The sequence below is a fragment of the Pteropus medius genome, unplaced genomic scaffold (genome assembly GCF_902729225.1).
Source record: "Pteropus medius unplaced genomic scaffold, Ma_sr-lr_union100, whole genome shotgun sequence".
In the NCBI taxonomy this organism is placed as follows: Eukaryota; Metazoa; Chordata; class Mammalia; order Chiroptera; family Pteropodidae; genus Pteropus; species Pteropus medius.
In genome coordinates, this window is record NW_024353909.1 from 4,428,166 (window position 1) to 4,449,417 (window position 21,252).

A 21,252-nucleotide genomic window follows, 5' to 3' on the forward strand; every position below is an offset into this window, starting at 1 on the left:
AGCTCCTGGGGTCGGAGAGTTTTTCCCCAGAGCCCCAGCGTCCCCAGGAGGGCGGGTTTCCCTGCTGGAGTCTCCAGGACGTCAGGCTGCACTTGCCCTCTGGCCCACGTGCACAGTGCATCGCGCACACGCGCACACGCGCACCCAGGCATCAGAGACGGGGACGCGGCGCACTTCTACCCTGCTGGCCCGACACGGTTTCCACCCCCAAAGAAAGAGGTTGCCTGAGGACCAGGACACTACCACCCCCAAAAGCCTGGCCTCCCTCGGGCACTCCATCTGGATGGCGTCGCGCCACCTGTAAAAGGAGCCAAAGAACTTAGGGAGGAGAGTCCGAACTCCTCTGTGCCGGGGCCGAAACCTCCCAAGGCAGGAGGCCCCCGGGACACCTTGTGCCCCTGCTGTGTATGGTATATGTGTCCCGCGGGATGCCCCCGGACCACCCCAGCCCGCCGCCCGTCGGTCCGAAAGCGCGGGAAGCCCCGGCCCGGACACCAAAGGCTAGAAGAGGGCGGCGAGCCCCTACCGGGGGGCGGGTCTCACTCCGGCCGGGGAGCCGACGCGCCCCGCCCCAGCGCCGCCCCCGACCCGCCGTGGCGCCCGCGCCGCCGGACCCGCTCGCAGGACCAGTCTGGCAGCGCCGGGTTCGGATTTCAAAGCCGCGGGGCCCGGCGGCGAATGGGCCTGCGCCCTCCCGGCCGTTCCCACAGCCCCTCCCGCCGCCCCCCCTCGCGTCCCCCCTCGCCGCGCCCACGTGACGCCCGCGCCGCGGCGGCTCCGGTTACCGCCGCCTCAGTCCCCGCGCCGAGGCTGCGCCGCCAGCTGCCCGCGCCGCGCCCCCCGCGCCGCCGCTAGCCCCGCTGTGACATGGCCCGCGCCGCCCCGCGGCGGCCCGCGACCCCGGAGCGTGGCGCGGCCGGCCGCTGAGCTCGGCCCCGAGGCGGCAGGCCGGGCCCGGCCCCGGAGCGAGCGCCCGCTGCGGCCCGGCTCCCCTGGGCCGGCTCCCCGCGCCCCGCCTGCGCCCCGCCGCCGCCCGGCCCGAGCATGGAGACGGCGGAGAAGGAGTGCGGCGCCCTGGGCGGGCTCTTCCAGGCCATCGTCAACGACATGAAGGTAACGGGGCGCGAGGAGGCGGGTGCGGGTCCCCTCGGGCGATGCGTGGCGGCGGGCAGCCGTGCGCCGCGGGGTCTGCATGTCCTTGCCCAAGCGTGTCCGGCCTGCGTCTGCTGTTCCCGGATCTCTGGGCTGCCGGGTCTGGGGAGTGTGAGTGCTTGTGTGTCATGGTGTCCGGGCGGTCCACGGGGTCTATGCCCAGGGTCGTCCGGTTGCAGCTCCCCCGTGGGGTCCCGAGCCGAGCTTGCACACACCTGGGCTCCCCGCGCCCCAGACCCCAAACCATGAATGGGGGTCGGTTCTAGGGGATGACTCTACAGACCTTTAACAGGTCCCAGGTCTCTCCGGCCACCGCCCCCTACCACCACCATGCCCCCCACCTTAAGGCTGGCCTTGGAGCCCAGACAATGCTGTCACCGCCAGAGCAGGGGAAAATAATAAAGCTGAGAACCGTTAACTCCTTCCCCCACCCGCTTTGGCCACTGCTCTGGACCCTGCGGCTGCCCTCCCCACAAAAGCCTCAGGAAGCTCCAGGGCTCCAAGGTCTCAGGGCCGAGTGTCCCTGCATCCCAAGGCCTCTGCTCTCACCTTGGGAGGAGGAGGGGAGAAGGCTGGGGTTGGTGGAACAGCCCCAGGGGAAGGCCTTCCCTACCGTACTTCCACCCCAGCCCCCCAGCCCCAGCCCCCTCCCCATGGTTACCCAAGGTTAGGCTGGAGCAGGCCATTAATTCCTGATCCGCCACTGGCTCACTGGGTGGGGAAACTGAGGCCTGGAAATGGCTCAAGGTCATTTAGGAGACTGTTGGACACTGTCCCTGACCTCACCTCTCATTGTTGCTCTAGGAGACGAGGGGCATCCTCTCCCCCAAAGAGGCCAGGGCTTGGCAGGGCCGGCTCCGGCTGCCTAGGCAGAGAGGGGGTCCCGCTCCAGTGACAGCATGGGGGTCAGGAACCCGCGTTCCTACCCTTCTCTTTTGGGGTGGGAAAGAGCAAGGGAGAGAACTGGGTTCCCCAAGGGAAATCCTGAGAGCTCCCACCCTCCCAGCCTATATCACACACTTCCAAGTACACAACACACAATCCCATGGTGACATCGCGGGTGACATCACAGGCCCAGGAGGAAACACCACTCACCAAGGTACAACCTGCCCCACAGTGCCCAGGCAGGCCCTTCAGAGGGCCGGGGCTTGCCGGAAGGCCAAGGGCTCCCTGTGCTGCCAGGGAAACAGCCCCAGGGGCGGCTGCCAAATCCTCGCCCCCCTCCCCCCACCAAAGGGGCCTGAAGCTACCCTGGCCTGGGACTGCAGGGCTGGCAGCCCCTGTATGGGGTGCCTCCCCCGAGACTTCCATCCCAGACTCCACCTCCAGCCCTTCTGCCAGACTTCAGAAATCCTGGCCTCCCTCTGCCCTCAGCAACCCCTCCTGCCCTGAGGACACCGTAGCCTTGGCACCAGGATCCCCTCTGGGGACCAAGCAGCCCAGACCACCCTCCTCCAGTCACTGCCAGGGCAGGCTGAGCGTGGGACCTTCCCGCACCCATCTCCCAGTGGCAGCCTCTCCAAAAACACTGCGGAGAGCAGCAGCTTTTGCTCAGAGAGGGCAGGACAGCTCCCCTCCCTCTCCAGCCAATTTGCAAAGAACTTTAGGATGAGACGGAAGGAAACAGGCCCGGATTGTAGCAAGAGATTCAGGCAGGATTTTCTGACATGTGGAGGCAAAATAGGAGAGGTTTCACCTGGGGTGATGCCAAGTACCAATATTCGCCGACCTAGGACACATGCCTGTGTTCTGGCCAGAGACAGAGCAAGGGACGGGGCCACCTGGAGGCCCGTCACCTGGATTTAGGGAGCACCTTCTGGCTCATTTCCTCCACGTCCTGAGCCACAGAAGCAGCAGGGCTTCCATAGAGGAAGGTGGCCAGGTTGAGGAGACTGAGCTTGCCCCAGGAGGCCTCTCCACAGCGCGTCCACAGACCCCACAACGGCCTGCCGCGGCCCTTCTGGAGGCCTGGACCGTGGCCTGGGCGCTGGGGGGAGGGGTCCGCGAGCTGCACCTGGAGCCTGGAGGACACCCACTCAGGGATGGAGAAGGGGCTCTCAGGAGCTCCCCCTGCCTACTGCGCTTCATTTAACTCAGCTCAGATGGCTACTGGGTGCCAGGCTGCCCACTGAAGCCCAGAACGGGGCGGAGACTTGCCCAAAATGACACAGCTGGGCTCAGCACCTGTGCTCTGCTTCGGCCCCCACTTGCCCACGCAGCACCTTCAGCAAAGTGAATGGGACCTCCACCCAGCACTGACCCATCCAGAAAATGAGGTCATAATTTTTGCCCACCCTCAAGAGTAGGGAATACCGCCCAGTCACAGAAGCCCGGGCCAGGCTTCTGGCAGGGAGGCCGGGGTCCTGTGTCCTCTTTGTTAGCCAGCATTAACCGCACACTTACCAGGTGCTGGCACAGTGCTCAGCGCATTCCGGGCAGTGCCTCCTCGAATCTCTACACTGACCCTGTCACGGAGCTGCAGGTGCCTTCCTGATCTTACAGACGAGGGGCCCAGGGTCACCCGGAAAGCCCTCTCTCTGGGCTTGTAGCCTGGGTCGCTCACCTGCACAGCCCACATCTGGACCACAGCAACCACCTGGACAGAGTCCCTGAGGGCCAGAGGCCCTTGGCAGCCTCCTCTTCGGTCTCATCCCGTTCACTTAGATACCCTGAGCATGTCGCCTCCCCTCTCTGGAGCAGCCCGCTGCGCGGGGGGAAGAGCTGGGTGTCTCTGCCACCCTCCCACCCTTGTTGCCCAGATGCTCATCTCCCTGTAGCCCCAGAAGGAGGGGGTCTCTCTACTCCAGCACGTAGCAACCAGTCAGACAGGGGGTCAGATCCAGACTCTGCCACTCAGTGGCCTTGGGCAAGTCTAACTTTAAGCTCTTAGCTTCAGTTTCCTCGTCTGTAGATTGGGGATGATAACAGTATTCATTTCACAGAGCTGTTGGAAGGATTCGATGCAGTCACACAGTGACAAGGCTCAGCACGGTGCCCGGCCCACCAAAAGCACTTGATCAACAGTAGCAATCACTGTCACTAGTGAGGACACCCAGGGTCTTAGAGCCTGACAGCCAGGCCATGGCCAAGGTGAGGGCACAGGTCCAGACAAAGACTAAGGACACTTCCCTGGGGCACTGGCTGCTCTGGCCCCTCGAATCCTTGTCTCTGCGGTCCTTCATGAATTACCAGTGGGGGCAGAGTCCCCAGTCCTTAGAGACCGAGGTTCTTGGTCCCTCTGCTGAGGAGGAACTGGTCCTGGCCTCCCCATACCCCATCTTATTCCTTCCCCATGAGAGAGCGAGTATGTGAAGGTCTGAGACAGAGTGAGCCTGATGGGTCGAAGCTGTCGGGATGGGCCCCAAACCCAGTAGAGAGTAGGGAGCTATCTCTGTCCAGCTCATCCCAGTCCCTTGCTCTCTCTCAGACTGCCCAGAGGCTGCTGCAGGAGGCTGAGAAGCTTTCCCGGGGGCCAGGTCAGCTGCCTCTGGACCCCTGCACTCCTTCCTAGAGGTCTCAGCAAGACTTCAGGGCAGGAGGGGTTGAGGTAGTGGGAAGGTGCCACCTTTGAGCAGACCTCTGGTGGCACCAAGGTGAGGGGTCAGCTCCTCAGGCCTGCCAGAGATGACCTGACAGACCCCCATCCCCTGAGCTGTGCCTGCATAGAGACAAGCCCACCCACAGCCTCCCCCTCCAGCTTCAGCCTGTGCGAACTTCTCAAATATTTGCTTTCCCTGGGCACTGGTTGGGCTCGGCCAGAATGGGGAGGGTGTTTTTGAGGCTCCCAGAAGCTGCCCTGTCCCCTTTCCACTCCTATAGGTTGTCTTTAGTTGGAGAGGCCATCTCGAACCTGCCTCTGGGGTTCCAACCCAGCAGAGCCTCCCTCTGCAGCCTCAGGGTTGGGGTCTCTACCTTCCGCCTTTCCTCAGGAACAGCCCCAGCTCCCAGCACCCCCTCCCACCTGGGGCTTTGCTGGCCCAGGGCTCCGCTTCAAGGATCAAGGGCTCCACAGGGCCCTTGGTCCAGGGCTGAGGTTTCTCCAGGACCCAGCAGCCATGGGAGGGCACATTAGCCAGAAAAGCCCCTTGATCAGACTGGACAACTCGGTCGCCAGGAGCCTGGCCTCCCTACCGAGAAACCCCCTCCCAACTCAGAGCTTTGGGCCAGGCTGGGATAAAGGCCACACTGTGTCCCCAGGAGGGGAGGGGAGCTGGGGGTGGAGAAAGGTGGCTCTGTTGACTGCACAAGGCCCCATTCAGCCGAGGCCTGGCTGTCCTGGGCAGACTGGCTGGGCCCTGTAGCAGCCACATCCTCCCCGGGCCTGGGAGCCACTGCTGCTGGCCTGGGATGGATGGATGGCTGTGCTGGCAGCAGCTTCCGGGGCACAGAACAGGGGCCCCCAGGGGCCCCAGTTTAGACCTGGCATGCCGTGAGCCCTGCCACTGCTCACAGAGCCTCTGCCCCCATGCTATGGGAAGCATCTCGGGCTGTGTCTTGGGAAACATGGTGCCCGTCATGCGGCTCAGCCCAGATTCCCTGCCAGGCCCCAGGGAGCCCCGAGGACACCCTTCCCTCGAGGGAGGATGTGAGCCGAAACAGTCCCCACTGTGGACTTCCTGACAGTCAGAGAGGAGAGATGAGCAAAGGCACCTGTTCCCAAGGCCAGGAGTTCCTCATGCCCCATGGCTCTGTCCTTGGTCCTCGGTCCTCCCAGAGGGCCCAGGAGCCTCCCTCTACACAAGGGCAGGGTGGCTGTCTCAGAAACTGCCCGGAGTCTGGACGGAGGCGTGCGGGGAGCCCAGCCCAGTGGAACCCTGCAGCCCTCTGGAGTCTCACTTCCTCTCCCATCTCCTCGGCAGAGCTCCTACCCCATCTGGGAGGACTTCAACTCCAAGGCCACAAAGCTGCATTCCCAGCTGAGGTGAGGCTGCTGAGGGCACCCCAGCTGGGGAGGGGATGGGCGGAGGGGAGAGCACCTCACCACAGACCATCCCACTGTCCATCTCCCCAGGACCACTGTGCTGGCTGCTGTGGCCTTCTTGGATGCCTTCCAGAAAGTGGCCGACATGGCCACCAACACCCGAGGTGGGGAGGGGGCGTGGCTGGAGGTTGGGGAGGCCCCAGGTTAGGTTTGGAGGCTGGAAAGGCCCAGTGGAGTATGATCCAGGGAGAGGACACCAGGCCCAGAGTCAGGACCTTGAGTTCTGCTCCTTTATGAAAGGGACTGGTCGTAGAGAGAGGGAGCCTCTGGTCACTAGGGGCTTGCAAGCGGGAGTGGGTCAACCGCGACACGGGTGTCACAGGAGATTTCTGTTCTTGCTGTGGGTGGCTTGTTTGACCCCTCAGCCACAGTTATTCACCCTTCTGTACAGTGCATCTGATTATGGCTTCTTCTCGCCCACCCCATCTGCCTTTCTGAGAGCACACGGGGACAGGTGGGCCTTCCAGGCTGGCCTTGGCGTCTCTGCTTTCTAGTCTGAGTAGCAGGGACCTGGGGCCCCTCTTCCTTCGGGTGGTGAGAACCAAGACAATGGGCACGTGCTGGCACTCTCACACCTGCATCTGGGCACACCTGGAAGGGGTTGCTGGAGGGCAGAGGAGATTTTGGCAGGCTCTTTGGACATTCTTTGGTTCTGGCCTCTCCCAGCTGGATGTAGGGAGGACCCTGGCCTCACCACCAGAGCACCCGCAGCAAGCTTCAGGAGGCTGGCATGGCCGGCACGGGCAGGGTCTTGGTCCCGCACGGAGGAGGGGCTCGATATCTCTTGGAGAATGATGAAATCCCCCGCAGGGTCCGAAAAGATTGCGGGATGTTGGGGGCTGAGCGCGGGCAGCGGCCCGGCCTTTGCGGGCCAGCGCGCCCCCTCGTGGCCGAGGCCGGGACTGCAGAGGCCCCGGCGGGCCGGTTCCCACGCCGCGCTTTTGCCTCGCCAGGGGCCACGCGGGACATCGGCTCGGCGCTCACGCGCATGTGCATGCGACACCGCAGCATCGAGACCAAGCTGCGGCAGTTCACCAAGTGAGTGGGCGTCGCGGGCGGGCACGGTCATCACAGGGAGAACCCCATTGGTGGCTGACCTGCACAATCCCTGTCCACAGTGCCCTGCTGGAGAGCCTCATCAACCCGCTGCAGGAGCGCATCGAGGACTGGAAGAAGTCGGTCAACCAGCTGGACAAGGACCACGCGAAAGGTGGGGCCGGGGCTTGGGCCCGGGTTTCCCACCCTTACTGCGCAGACACCTGTCATAACCCTCCTGTGTCATCCCCTACACAGAGTACAAACGAGCCCGACACGAGATCAAGAAGAAGTCTTCGGACACGCTGAAGCTGCAGAAGAAAGCACGCAAAGGTAGAGCCCAGATGGGCCCATCGAGGCACAGCCCCACGACACCCCACTCCATATCCCCCACAGCCCTCTGAGGCACCCCAGGGAATCGTCCTGGACAGAGGGCCCTATCCTGGACACAAGAACCTGTTGGGCGGGACAGAGGGGGCTTCCCTGCACCCCAGACCTGGCCCCTCAGGGAGGCGGCAGAAAGGCCCCACAGACCCAGGCCCCCCACCCGAACCCCAGGAGTGGCTCTGTCCATCCGGCTGTCTTTCACACATTCTTTCTTTCTCTGTCTCTCCTCCTCTCCTCCCACATCCTTCCTGTAGAGCTACTTGGTAAGTCAAATGTCCTTCCCTCCAGCCGCTCCTCCCGTCCTTGTCACATTTGTCTGTCTGCCCCGGCTCAGGGCCATTGGAAGGAGTCTCTCCAGGCCGAGGAGTGAGGAAGGCAGTTGGTCCATCGAGGGAGGGGCCTGGGGCGTAGTCTCCCTGGGGCCACCGCTGGGTCAGTCTGCCAGGCCAGGAGGGGTTGGACTGGGCTGGGTGGGAGGCATAGGCCTTGGCTGCCCTGCCCCCACCCAGCTGTCCAGGGTCCTGACCTGTTCCCTCCCCACTTCCTGTCTCTTCGCTGCTCTCCACCATCCTCTTGCCTTACTCTGTCTCTCTCACTGCTTCTCGGTGTCGCTGTTGCTGTCCTTGTGCCTCGCTCCCCGAACCGAGTGGGGCCCACACTGGGACACGCCCTCCTCTGCCCCCAGGGCCCAGCCCCAGCTGTCCTGACAGCTGAGCCCACGCTCTACTTTGTCCTGCTTCCACGTTGCCTCCGTTTGCCGGGAGGCCAGAGGGCACCATCCCGTGGGCAGTGAGGCTGTCCTGGGGCCGGGGGAGGGGGTCCCAGCCGCTGCAAAGGTCTCCGCTGGGCTCTCCTGAGCATGGCTGTTGCCAAGGGCGGCCCTGGGACTGCCCAGGACTCTGCCCGTCCCAGGTTCAGGGTGGCTTTGCAGCTTTGGTGTCTTTCCTGTGTGCATGTTCATCTGTCCTCTTTGCCTGCTCTGGGGACCAGCCCCTCCACGAGTCCCGGAGTCCTGACTGCCCTCCCCGGTCCCCTGACCCCCATGACAGTGCCCAGCCCCTTGGCCAGGGACACCACCACAGGGCCTGAGCCACGGATGCAGCGAGCCAGGCCGGCGTCCCCAGCGCGGCCTCTCCTCCCAACCCCCCCAGGGAAAGGAGACCTGCAGCCCCAGCTGGACAGCGCCCTGCAGGACGTCAATGACATGTACCTGCTGCTGGAGGAGACGGAGAAGCAGGCGGTGCGCCGAGCCCTGATCGAGGAGCGCGGCCGCTTCTGCACTTTCATCGCCTTCCTGCAGCCCGTGGTGGTGGGTCCTCGCGGGCGGAGCCGCGGCCGCGCGTCCCCGCGGCGGGGCTAGCTGAGCGGTCTCCCCGGGGTGCTCCCATCACCACATCCCGAGAATCACGGTTGGGAACTGCGGGGCGTGAGTTCTTTTTGGTGACTGGGTGGTCCCAGCAGATTGGGCTAGGCCCAGGGTTGACCTCTGACCTTGGAGAAAGGCCACTTCTCAGTGATCCCCGGCTGGGTGCATCTGGGGCCACATGCTCCAGGCCTAACGGCAAGTCTCAGCTCATCATCACCAGTATGGTCTGGTCAGGTGTCGTGCCAGCTCCAGGCTGTGCAGGGCACATGTCAATCAATCCCAGCAGCATTTTCTGGTGGGACAGGGTGAGAGAGAGGAGCCAGGTGAGGCCTGTTCCTGCGAGGTGGGCGGGCAGGGCCAGGGCCGGTGGCTCTGACTCACCGCTTCCTCAGAACGGCGAGCTGACCATGCTGGGGGAGATCACTCACCTGCAGGGCATCATCGACGACCTGGTGGTGCTGACCGCGGAGCCCCACAAGCTGCCCCCCGCCAGCGAGCAGGTACAGCCACCCCTGGGGACGGGAAGGGAGGGGATGGCCTGGCCTTGGTTGAGAACAGTAGAGGAGAAAAAGGGACAGCACTTTGGGGAGACAGCTGGGGACAGAGGACCCGACATATTCTGATACTCACTGTGGGACATCCAGGAGCACTTGTCCAGGTGAGGGATGGTGTGCCCAGGACCCAAGGCGGGGCCTCAGTCTGAGGGCACATGGGCAGAAGTCCCAGGTGCGTGGGGCTTGGCCCTGAGTCTGCCTGCCCAAGCCAGACGCCTGCCCGCCTGGCCCCGCCACTGTGCTCCACGGCATCAGGCTGAGTCCCGCCGGGCAGCCCTGTGGCTTTGCTCTCACTGGGCACTTACCATGCGCCCAGCACTCCGCTGAGCACGTCCCACCGGTCATCTCACCGAATCACCCCAATGGCCCTCCAAGCCAGGAATGACTAGCTGCATTTCACAGGAGAAAACCGAGGCTCAGAGAGGTCTAGGAACTTGCCCGAGGGGCACAGCGGAGCCACAATTTGAACCCCATGTGTCCTTCATGGTCACTCATGTCTGGTTTGTCGGCCAGCAATAGTGAGTCCTCAGGAGCACCTGCTTCTCCCGTGTCCCGGGCCTGGCCCAGGCGGACAGTGTCCCTGAGAATCAGACGGGGTGGAGCGTCCCCAGGCATCTCCCCCAGCCCCTGGCAGCCCTGCCTCCCACCCCCGAGTAAGGAGCTCGCATCAGGAAAAGGCTAGGAGGGGGCTTCAGACCCTTGGGGGTCTCCTGCTGGGGCTTCGCTCTCAGCTGAGAAGACAGTGGGGGCTCTGGCCCTACCAGCCCTCTGAGGGGGGCCCAGGACAGTGATAAGACTCTCAGCAGACCGAGGCTGCCCCCAGTGACCCCCACCCATGACCCTCTGTAGGTGATCAAAGATCTGAAGGGCTCAGACTACAGCTGGTCCTACCAGACGCCACCCTCGTCACCCAGCAGCTCCAGCTCCCGAAAGTCCAGCATGTGCAGGTCAGTGGGCGTTGATGGAGGATGGGGAAGGTGCAGGGTTACCCGGGAAGGAATGGGGACACTCCCACGAAGACTACATTGAGAATTGCTTCGGGGCCCCAGAATTCACACAACTTCTACATCATCAAGGACTCTGCAGGTGCAGAGGGAAAACACACTGCTCTCATGCCTGCTGCTGGCGCAGGCACGTGTTAGCAAGGGCTGGCGGGGAGCAGGAGCAGCTTCGTTTACGGAGCTGTAGACACGCCCCCGGTGCCATACTCAATACTTCAGGCATTTTCTTCAGTGAATTCTAACACCACCATATGGTGGTGTCTCCATTTCACAGAAGGGGAAACTGAGACACAGTCCCAGCATTTAACCGCTGGGCTCTGCCAGTCCCAGTGCAGTCTAAAGGAATAGTAAGAATCTAAGGTCGGGGAGGGTGTGGAGGCTTCTGAGAATATGTGTTGAAGCCACAGACTTACCTTACAGACACTGCAGCCTGGCTGGTGCCTGAGAGCTGGTGCCTGGGCAGCCGCCACAGGCCCGAACCCCAGCCCAGGCTCGGGGTCCAGGGTGCTTCCCGAGCTGGTACCAGGGCAAGATGTGGGGAAGACACTTAAGATTCAAGGCTCCTTGGGTGGGAGGGCAGTGAGCACAGAATGAGTTACTCACGAGGGATTCCCCTCTGTGCCAGGCACCCCTTCCCCAGAGCCACCTCTGACTGGGCACCTGGGGCGTGGGGTGTAAGCTGGATACAACTACTCCTGCAGAGAGAGGAGGGGTCAGGTCTGCTTGCCGGGGACACCCATGACTGGGGCTGGGGGCTGAGGGACTTCAGCGTCACGCTCAGGAGGAAGGCAGCCCTCATTGCCGGGAACATTGCCCAAGAGTGAAATGGCCCTGTAGAGGATGTGAGCTGCGGGGGCCGGACCCCATGAGGGCACGGGAGGGACGAGGACCGTGGTGGATCCAGGACCCACACGGACCATCACCGCACTCCAGACATCCAGTCAGGACCTGATGGCAAATCTCAGACATCGAGAAGGCAGTCTAGAAATAATCAGACTTCGGTCGGGTTCTGGTGCCGCTGGGGAACTGACACTTGGTGACTCAGTTTTCGTGTGTTCGACCTGTTCCCAATGGCAGAAGAGGCAGAGAGACTGCCTCGCCTGGGCGTGCCCTGACACGGGCGCCCAGCGCCCTGGAGCACTCCAGGGCAGGGGCTGCGCCAGCTTGATGATGGTGCCGTGCCCCGCCTAAGCCCCACCCTGTCCCAGGGCCCCAGAACCCAGCTCCTCTGTGGCACCGGGGTCAGGACCTTGTAGTCTGACGTTGTCTTTTCCTTCCTTTGCCCCTCGCTGTCTCCCCACCCTCCTCTGTCACCCTCCCCTCCCCACGCACCTGTGCCTCCCTGTCTGGCTGCTGTGCCCCCTTCCTCCGCTCCCCCAGCGCCCCTAGCAGCAGTAGCAGTGCCAAGGGTGGCGGAGCCCCGTGGCCTGGGGGCGCCCAAACATACTCACCCGGTTCCACCTGTCGCTACCGCAGCCTGGCGCAGCCAGCCACCGCCACCACCCGCCTCTCCAGCGTCTCCTCCCACGATTCCGGCTTCGTCTCCCAGGATGCCACCTACTCCAAGCCTCCCTCGCCCATGCCTTCAGACATCACCAGCCAGGTGAGGGGGTGGGGCACAGTGGCCTCGGACTGTCCACATGTGGGGCCACCTACAGCTGTAGACACTGGCCTGGAGGTCCCCAGGACCACCACGTTGGGGACCACCTTAGTTTATTGCCTCAAGGCTAAGGGGGAGCGGGGAAGGTCCTGGAGCAGCCAGCATCTGCCACAGCAGTGTCGGCGGGGGGCTTTTTACACTCCCCTTCCTCCTCATACCTCAGTTCCTTGCCTACTCCCTTCTTCGTCATGGGAGCTGGGAGCAGGCAGCTTGCCAGCTCCAGCCTCTTGATACCTTCCCCCCTCTCCACACTTGGGCCCCCTCACTCTAAACCTGGAGAGTAGCCTGAGAATCTCCTCGGAGACAGACTCTCTCTCAGTCCCTGCAGCCTCAGTGAGGAGGACAAAGGGGAACCACAGCAGAAGACAGAGGGGGGTCAGGCCGCATGCCCAGGGAGCTCTCTTCGGGTCATGGGGGTGACCCTACCCGCACTTAAGTCCGGCGTCTCCCCATCACGGCTCGTGCTTCCAGCTGGATCAGCATTCTGTGTCGTCCAGCTCTCTCGCCCCGGGATGTCCCCACCGCACTGACTCTCCCTGTGCGGCCTCGTTCCTGTCGCACACAGACAGCCCCAGTGTCGTTCATCTTAAAAGCCCCCGCTCCCCGTCACGCCACATTCTGCCCCAGCCACCCCGTCTCCTTCACAGCAGAACTTCTCACAAGCTGTCTGCACGGACCGTCTCTGCCTCATTTCCCACTCATTTCTGTCTGCCTCACCTATCAATAATTGAAAAAATATAGATTTGCGATGCTCTTCCGTATAGTTCCATTTCTGTTTGCTTTCCGTATTTTGAGACTGTTATTGGGTGCATACAAGTTTAAAATGCAAACTTCATGGTGCATCGAATCTTGTAACGTGTTGCGGTCGACCCCTCTGCTCCTTGCATTGCTTTCTGTATCAAAGTCCCTTTTGTTTGATGTTACTACAGCTACTTCGGCTTTCAATTATCATTTTCCATCTCTTTGCTTTTAAACTCACTATATCTTTATGTTTTAGATGAGTCTCTTGTAAACTATATATGCCTAGATTTTCTTTTTATATCCAATCCAACAATGTCTCTCTTTTCACTGGCGTTTTTAGACCACTGATGTTTATGATTATTGACATGTTTGGACTCTGTCTTACTTTTGTTTTTCTTCGTTCCATTTTTTTCTGTGCTGCTTTTGTCTCTTCCCTTGCCTTTTGTTTGTTTTTCCTTTCCCCATTATTTCTCCTCTACTGGATTGTAAAGATGCTCTATTCTTTTTCTTTTGCTGGTTAACTTGGCATTTTACCATGCACCCTTAGCAAAGTCACAAACCCACCGCGTGAATAATGCAGGGACTTCAATACATATATTTAACTTCAGTCATGCACGCCCTCCCAACAGAAGCTATTATATGTTATTCTCTCCTTTTCTGCAACACCCACAGATGACATTTTTCTTCTTAATCTCATCATCATTTTATACACACGTTTACACATTTTTTTGTTCTTCGTTTTTTCTTGAATCTCGTATCTCCCTCACTTCCTTCTTTCTGAAGTAGAGTACGTCCCTTAGAAGTTCTTTTACAATCGGTCTGTAGTAGTAAACTCAGTTTTTGCTTATCTGTAAATAGGCTTTGTTTTGTCCTCTTTCTTGAAAGTTTTCCCAGGGACACAATTTCGAGGCGACCGTTACTCTCATCATACCTTGAAGATAGTTTTCCGCTGTGGTCTGGCTCCCATCGTTGGTCGAGAGGTCTGCTGTCCGCCACATTGTTGCTCCTTTGCAAGTGATCTGACTTCTCTCTGTGTCAGAACTTCTCATTCTATCTTTCTGTGTCCCCATACTGTGTCTCTCTACTTCCATCTCCTTTTTTCTCTGCACTGCCATCATGAATACTGTCCTTAGGTCTATCTTCCAATTTGTTTGTTTGTTTGTTTTTCTCTATAGCTATTTAACCTATCCATTGAGGTTTTTCTTTTAACTTTTTTTTTTATCACTACAGTAGATCGAGTTAACATCCCATTAACATTCTTTTTTAAGTAATTTCAGTCTTGTAGAAAAGTTGTAAAAAGAGTACTAAATCCCCACCTACCCTTCACATTTTTTCTTAATGTTAACATCTTATGTAACTACCAGTTTTCAAAACCAGTAAATTTAACACTGACACAATACCGCGAACTAATCTACAGTCTTTTTCCAGATTTTGCCAGTTTTCTCACTAATATCTTTTTTTCTGGCCCAGGAGTGTGAGATCCATGCAGGGTTGTGCATTGCACTTTGTCGTGATTCTTTAGGCTTCTCCAGCCTGTGACTTCTTCAGTCCATCTTCCTCTTTTATGACATTGATACTTCTGCAGAATACTAGTCAGGTATTTTGTAGAATCTCTCTCAATTTGGATTTGTCTGATGTCTTCCCATAATTAGATCGAGGTCATACACTTCTGTCAAGAATAGCATAGCAGTGGCTTATTGCTATTCCTCATCCTCACCAGCCCCTTGGCATTTTCACATTTTGTTCATTTTAGACATTCTGCTGGGTGTCTAGTGGTAGTGCCCTGTGTTTTTAATTTGCATTTCCCTAATGACTAATGAGGTTGAACAAGCTTTCCCTACTTTGGTTATCTTTTTTTGTGAAAGATCTGTTCAGACTTTTTTTTTTTTTTTGCTACATTGTCTTTGTCTTATTGATTCATAGAACTTATATATTATGGATATAAGTCTCTCATCTGATATCGTCTCTGATTCTCTGAATTCTCTTTTTACTCTCTTAATGAAGTCTTTTCATAACCTAAAGTTCTTCATTTTAATATATGTCCAATTTATCTGATTTTCTTAATTGTTAGTGCTTTTTGTATCCTGAGATATTTTTGTGTACTCCAAGATCACAACAGTGTTTTCCTCTAAAAACCTTTTTCACTTGGATCTGCAGCGTTTCTGGAATTGATATTATGTGTGTGTGTGTGGAGGGGTCATTTTTTTCCATACTAATCGACATTCTAATTGACAGTTTATTGAAAAGACCATCACTGCACTACAGCCTTGCTTTTGTCATAAATCAAGTGTCTGTATATGTGTGGCTGTTTCTGGAGTTTGTTTTTCGTTTCGCTGGTCTATTTGTCTGTTCTTGTACCAATACGACACCATCCTAATTACTGTAACTTTATGAAAAAATCTTGGTATCTGGTAATGAAAGTCCTCCAGCTTTTGTTATTCTTCAGTAGCACCTTGTCTAATTTGGGCCTTCTGCATTTTCTTATAAACTTTAACATCAGCTTCTCAGTTTCCACCAAAACAAAATTTGACTGGGCTTGTACATGTCTCTCCATTTATTTTGGTTTTACCTTCGCTCAGTGTGTCGTAGTTTTCATGTCAAGATTTTGCACCTCTGTGTTGGATTTTTTTCCAGGGTATTTGATGTTTATTGATGTTATTTTAAATTATATTGGCTTCTGGGAGGTATTTTTGTTTGTCAGCAGATGATATTTAGAAATTTGATTTTTTTTTTGTACATTGATCTTGTATCCAATAACCTTGTTAAAATTACTTATTAATTCTAATAATTATAGGTTCTTTTGAATATTCTATGTATACAATCATACCTTTTACAAATAATGACCGCTTTATTTCTTCTTTTCCCACCTTTTTGCTTTTGACCTCTTTTTCTCGCTTTCTTGCCCCGCTAGGACTCCCGATGCCGAATAGAGGTGGTGCTAGCAGGCATCCTTATCTTCTTCCCAACCTCAGAGAGAAAACTGTTGATATTTTTATAGATACTATTTATCGAATTAAGGGAGTTCCATCCTCCTTTCCCACGTTAGGTTCTTCCACTGATTTCCGTGATGCTTCCTGCTCGTGGCTTCCTCCCACTTGACCAGCAGCTCCCTGTCACTCTCCTTTGCCGGACCCTCCTCTTCTTCTCGAACAGTGAATGCCGGCACACCCGAGGTCCTCAAACCTTTTCTCCAAGTACCCTCAGCGCCAAGATGATCTTATTCTGTCTCACAGCTGCTGGGTTTGCGGCTCCAATCCTGACCTCTCCCTAAACTCCAGACTTGTAAATACAGTTGCCTATAGTGCATTCACGTGCAGATACCCAAAAGGCAGCTCAGCTTAACATGTGCAGGATGGAACTCTGGGCTCCGCACCTCCCCCAGGCCTGTCCCTCTGAAGAAACAGTGACATCATCAACCCAGCTGCTCAAGCCAGATACCCGCACTGCCATCCTTAGTGTCACTTTTTCCCTTGCCCGCCACATCCAGGCAGCAAGTTGTGTCATTCATTCTCAAAATGTGTGGCTCCTGGGCTGGGCCATAGGGTAGCTCAGAGCCGGTGGTGTGTGCTCTGGGTGTTGCGTTCTGCTACCCACGCTCACAGCCATGGCGCTGGGGGCACGGCGGGGATGCTGAATCGGACCGCCCACTGCATGCCAGCCCTGTGACCAGATCTGTTCTCTCCTCTCCTCCGGCCACCCTGCCTGCCCGCCTCTGCATGGCAGAAGTCCTCCAGCTCTGCATCCTCTGAGGCCTCGGAAACCTGCCAGTCCGTTAGCGAGTGCAGCTCCCCCACCTCGGTCAGTGTTCCCCACCTGCTGAGGGTCGCAGGGAGGGGCCAGGCCCAGCCAGAGGGTGTACACACAGCACCTGGTCCCCACAAGAAAAGCCCTGGGCACCACTGCAGCCACTCCCCACATACTCACATCTTTCCCTCCTGGTATGCATCATCCTGCCCTGCCCCTGCACCTGGCAGGACTGAGGCGTCACAGCGCCCTCCATACTCTGTCCTTGGCCATGATCGAGAGCCTGAGGCCCTACATAGGCCTTCAACTACAGTGAGGGGCCCCTTGGCCATGCACAGCAGGGCCAAGGGTTCCCCCTGACCTGCCTGCCATGTCCTGCAGGATTGGGCCAAAGCCGGCCCCCACGAGCAGCCCTCTGGCACAACCCTGCAGCGGAGGAAGGACCGTGTGGAGCTCCTGCGAGACCCGGAGCCCGGCCTGGCTGGCGGGGGCACTCTGGGCCCCAGTGGAGATGAGGCTCCGCGGCCACGCATGTCCCCTGCCACGATCGCAGCGAAGGTAGGCGGCAGCTCCCCTGGCAGCCCGGCCAGTGCCCCACGGTCACTCCTAGGTCAGTGCAGGGAGGCTAGGCTGGTGGTCTCAGGGCCAGCTCTGGCCCCTGGTGGGAGCTCCCCAGAGTCGGGGCTGAGGGGGAAAGCTGGGGAGGAGGCTTCAGCCTACAGTCTTACCGCCCCCAGCATGGTGAGGAGGTGTCCCCTGCGGCCAGCGACCTGGCCATGGTTCTGACCCGCGGCCTGAGCCTGGAGCATCAGAAGAGCAGTCGGGACTCGCTCCAGTACTCGAGCGGCTACAGCACACAGACCACCACGCCCTCATGCTCCGAGGACACCATCCCCTCCCAAGGTAGGCCCCGGGGCTGGGTAGGGTTCCCGGGCCTGCGGCCCCGAGGCCCTGGCCCACTGCATCCCGTGCCCCCAGGCTCCGACTACGACTGCTACTCCGTGAACGGGGACGCAGACGGCGAGGGCCCGCCCGAGTTCGACAAGTCGTCCACCATCCCTCGCAACAGCAACATCGCCCAGAACTACCGCCGCCTGATCCAGACCAAGCGCCCGGCCTCCACTGCGGGGCTGCCCACCGCCGGGCTGCCCAGCGCCTCCGGCGCGCCGCCGGGCGTGGCCACCATCCGCCGCACGCCGTCCACCAAGCCCACCGTGCGCCGCGCGCTCTCCAGCGCCGGCCCCATCCCCATCCGGCCGCCCATCGTCCCCGTGAAGACGCCCACAGTGCCCGACTCCCCCGGCTACGTGGGGCCCACGCGGGCGGGCAGCGAGGAGTGTGTCTTCTACAGCGACGAGACCGCCTCGCCGCTGGCGCCGGACCTGGCGAAGGCCTCCCCGAAGAGGCTGAGCCTGCCCAACACGGCCTGGGCCAGCGCGGCCCCCGAGCCCGCCGGCTACCCCGGGCCGGGGCCCGAGGACGACGACGAGCAGCAGCAGCAGCTGGCAGCCAACCGGCACAGCCTGGTGGAGAAGCTCGGCGAGCTGGTGGCGGGCGCCCACGCCCTGGGCGAGGGCCAGTTCCCCTTCCCCAGCGCCCTGGCGGCCACCCCCGCCCAGGAGACGCCCACCCCGCCCCCGGCCGCCACCAGCGACCCCCCAGCCGAAGATATGCTGGTGGCCATCCGGCGCGGGGTGCGGCTCCGCAGGACCGTCACCAACGACAGGTCGGCGCCCCGCATCTTGTGATGGCGCCACCCTCTGGCCAAGTGTGAAGCAGGTGGCCTGGCTGTTGAGCAGCGGCCGCTCCTAGCAGAGGCGCAGCCAGGAGAAAGCGGAGCCAGGCAAGCTTTTTTTTTTTTTTTTAAAAAGCCGCACAAGGCAAAGCCACTTTATGAAAAGACATACCCAGCTTGGATTTCGACGTTTAAACAGGAAATGACTTCTCTATCAAACCTCGCTGCGACAGAGCCTGCAGGCCTCGAACTGGATTTGGAGCCCGTTTTATACTCTCCTTGCCTACTCTACCCCTCCTCTTTCTTCCTGCAGGCCCTGCCTTTCCCACAGTGAGCCCCAGAGCCTGCTCCTCCGCCCGCAGCGGAGGGCCATCCCACCCACCTCGCCTGGGCCCACAGTGCCACAGCTTAGCCAACCCGGCAGGGCCAGCAGTGCCTCGGGCCTTTCCGGAATGCTGGCCCCTCCGCCCCTCACTGAGCTCCCTCTCCGCTCTCCCTTCTCCGCCTCTCCCAGTCCATCAGAGAGGCAGGGTGGCCGTGGAGGGGCCAGGTGCCCAGTCAGCTAAGGTCACGGATTTGACTGAAAAGGTTTGCGGAGTGGCTGGCAGTTGTGGGGGCAGGTTGGGAGGTCTGTCCACCGTAGGGGACGGGGACCTAGGGCCCAAGTCGAGTCTCGGGGAGTAAATACAGGGGGCCTGCCTGAAGGAGGCCAAGGGGCCCTGAGGTAGCCTCCATGTCCTGGCTTCCCCACCCCCGTGAGACATGGCTGAGGTTGGGGGGCACAGTGGGCCAGCAAGGAAGGAGTCCAGAGGCCTCAGGGGTCACGGAGCAGCCCTCCAGGAGCTGCTTTCAGATGTGGTCCTCACCTAGGCGGATCAAAACTAATTCTGGTGGCACTTTGCTCACGGTTTCAGCCACCTTTGAGGGTGGGGGCTGGAGCTGCAGAGGGCGTGGAGGGTTATTTTATGAATATAATAATAAAATGGAGCTGACTGGACAAGGACTATGTGGGGGGACAGGGTGGACGATACAGGGTGTGTCCGAGAGTGCCTGAGGGACAGGGGGCCCCACAGTGGTCGGGTGGGCCTGTGGCAGGAGGAGGAGGGCCGAATTGGCCCCCCAAAATCCAGGGGCAGCTGTTTTATCCAGCGTCTGGAGCGAAGCCAAATTAAGGTTGAAGATAGCCGGGGGGCAGGGCTTTCAGCCCATCTGAGGGGAGAGGGACCCCAGCCAGGCCAGGGGCAAGTCCAGGGAGATGGGCTTTGACTCTCTGTTGTCAGAGGAGATGCTGTCCCAAGACTCGCCCCTCACCCCCACCCGCAGTTCCGCCCCCATCTGGTGGCGGAGGCAGGGGCGGGCAGGCTAGGGGCACCTCTCCCTCCATGCACCGAGTTGTGCCAATTTTAAGCAGGTAAAAGTAGGTGCACCTCCAGCAAGCAAAGGGCCTCCTGAGGTCCTGCAGGCAGCAGAGAGCTGGGCTCGACGGGTGGCAGGGCCAAGGGCAGGAGCTTCCTGGGGTCAGGAGAACAAGCTTTGCCTGGTCTGGACTTGACAGGCTTGGTCTGAATCTCCCAGCACCAGCTGGAGATCCTGGTAATTCTTGTGCCAGAAGCTGGAACCCTGGCAATGCAGCCAGGCAAGGCTGGGGAACCAAGGATGCCCCCTAGTGGATGGAGCTCCCGGCTCCCCTATAGCAATGGAGAATGGTACCTGTAAGTCACTAGGTCTGAGAACGACCTTGCAGAGTGCTGCGGCCAACCCCAGAGCCCAGGTTTGGGCACCTGGGGGTGGGGGGGCGGGTCTGGGCGAGGGAGGGCCCGAAGGGGCCAAGAGCACGTAGCCAGTGTGGGCAGCCCTCGGGTGGGGCTCACACTGCCCCTCCCCCAGGGCTGCATCAGCTTGGCCCAGGTGGGCCGATGGAGTAGGGTGCGGGAAGTGCGGCGTGAGCAGGGTAAGGAGCGGAGGGGACTGGGTGCGGCTAGGTCCTTGAGTCCTGGAGAGGAAGAGCTTGCCTCCTGGGGAGGGGGTGGCTTCGGAGGCCCAGGGAGGGGTGGGGCATATCCCCCTGCTCGTCCCCCTCCCCCTCCGAGCCCCCCCAGGGCTGTACATAACTCCTCCACCCGCCTCGACCACCTCCCATCCCTTTAGCGACCACCTCGTAGGCCCGCGCCCCCGCCCCGGGATCCGAGCCAGCCATCCCGCATCACGGACTTTGGTTTGGGGGACTTCTTTACGTTCATTTTATTTTTCATTTTGTACAGAGGATTATTCTTTTCAAAGTCTTTTGACTGAAGTAACTTTTCTGGTGCTGTTGTTAACTTGTTCCTTCTTTTAATTTATTTCCCCGCCCCAGGCCTCCCCTCCTGGTTCTCTCTTTTCCCTTCATCCCCCTCCGTCCTCCCCCATCCCATCGGAACCATTTGGGTTTTTTTTCTTTCTGTCAGTTTTTGGATAAATTATCCTCTTTGGTCCCCACCCCCATCCACCCCACCCTGCCCTCGATTTAAATAGTCACTGCTACAAGTAACAAATGCACTGTGAAGATCCCAGTATTAATAAAGTTGTACTGTAATTAACACCCGTGCCTCCGCCTGGCCTCCTCTGCTGCTGCTCACCTGCCGCCTGCAGCACCCCGTTTCTCATCCAGATCCTAGACTGGGGTGGGGGCTCCCTGGGGGCCCCGGCCTCCTCCTGGCAGCACTGGGTCTTGTGCCGGGACCTAGGCTTTTGATGGCCTCAGCTCTGTCCATGCCGGGGGCTGTCAGGGCGGCCAGATGGAGGGCGGGAGGGTGGCGAGGACACTGCTGGGGATCAGCCCAACGACACTCTGCCCCACCGGGCACACCGAGGCCCTGCGTGCTAAGCCAGGGCTGAGGAGCTCAGTCCCTCAAATGTC

The 21,252-nt window shown here is 59.4% G+C and overlaps 1 protein-coding gene across 8 annotated transcripts; it reads left to right on the forward strand.

Annotated features, from left to right (window-relative positions):
* The first annotated feature begins 799 nt into the window (after positions 1-799).
* Positions 800-20,934, forward strand: MTSS2 (MTSS I-BAR domain containing 2). Of its 8 annotated transcripts, none has more exons than XM_039852048.1 (15): positions 800-1,113; positions 6,012-6,073; positions 6,164-6,237; positions 7,087-7,171; positions 7,252-7,343; positions 7,427-7,501; positions 7,810-7,818; positions 8,707-8,864; positions 9,314-9,421; positions 10,325-10,422; positions 11,857-12,079; positions 16,601-16,675; positions 17,003-17,179; positions 17,359-17,524; positions 17,600-20,934. In XM_039852048.1, the coding sequence occupies exons 1-15, from the start codon at positions 1,045-1,047 to the stop codon at positions 18,367-18,369; spliced, it is 2,241 nt and encodes a 746-aa protein (XP_039707982.1). In that variant the 5' UTR covers positions 800-1,044; the 3' UTR covers positions 18,370-20,934. The 8 variants fall into 8 exon arrangements, with proteins under 8 accessions (XP_039707982.1, XP_039707980.1, XP_039707979.1 ...); XM_039852045.1 differs by having other exon boundaries at positions 949-1,113; positions 8,605-8,864; XM_039852047.1 differs by having other exon boundaries at positions 949-1,113; positions 8,605-8,864; positions 11,953-12,079.
* Positions 20,935-21,252: the final 318 nt, after the last annotated feature.

Bases quoted from the DNA above. Each gene is read 5' to 3' on its own strand.
- MTSS2 (XM_039852045.1), top strand. From the start codon at position 1,045: ATGGAGACGGCGGAGAAGGAGTGCGGCGCCCTGGGCGGGCTCTTCCAG. The intron at 6,074-6,163 runs GTGAGGCTGCTG...CCATCTCCCCAG, and splicing joins AAGCTGCATTCCCAGCTGAG to GACCACTGTGCTGGCTGCTG. The intron at 17,525-17,599 runs GTAGGCCCCGGG...CCGTGCCCCCAG, and splicing joins GGACACCATCCCCTCCCAAG to GCTCCGACTACGACTGCTAC.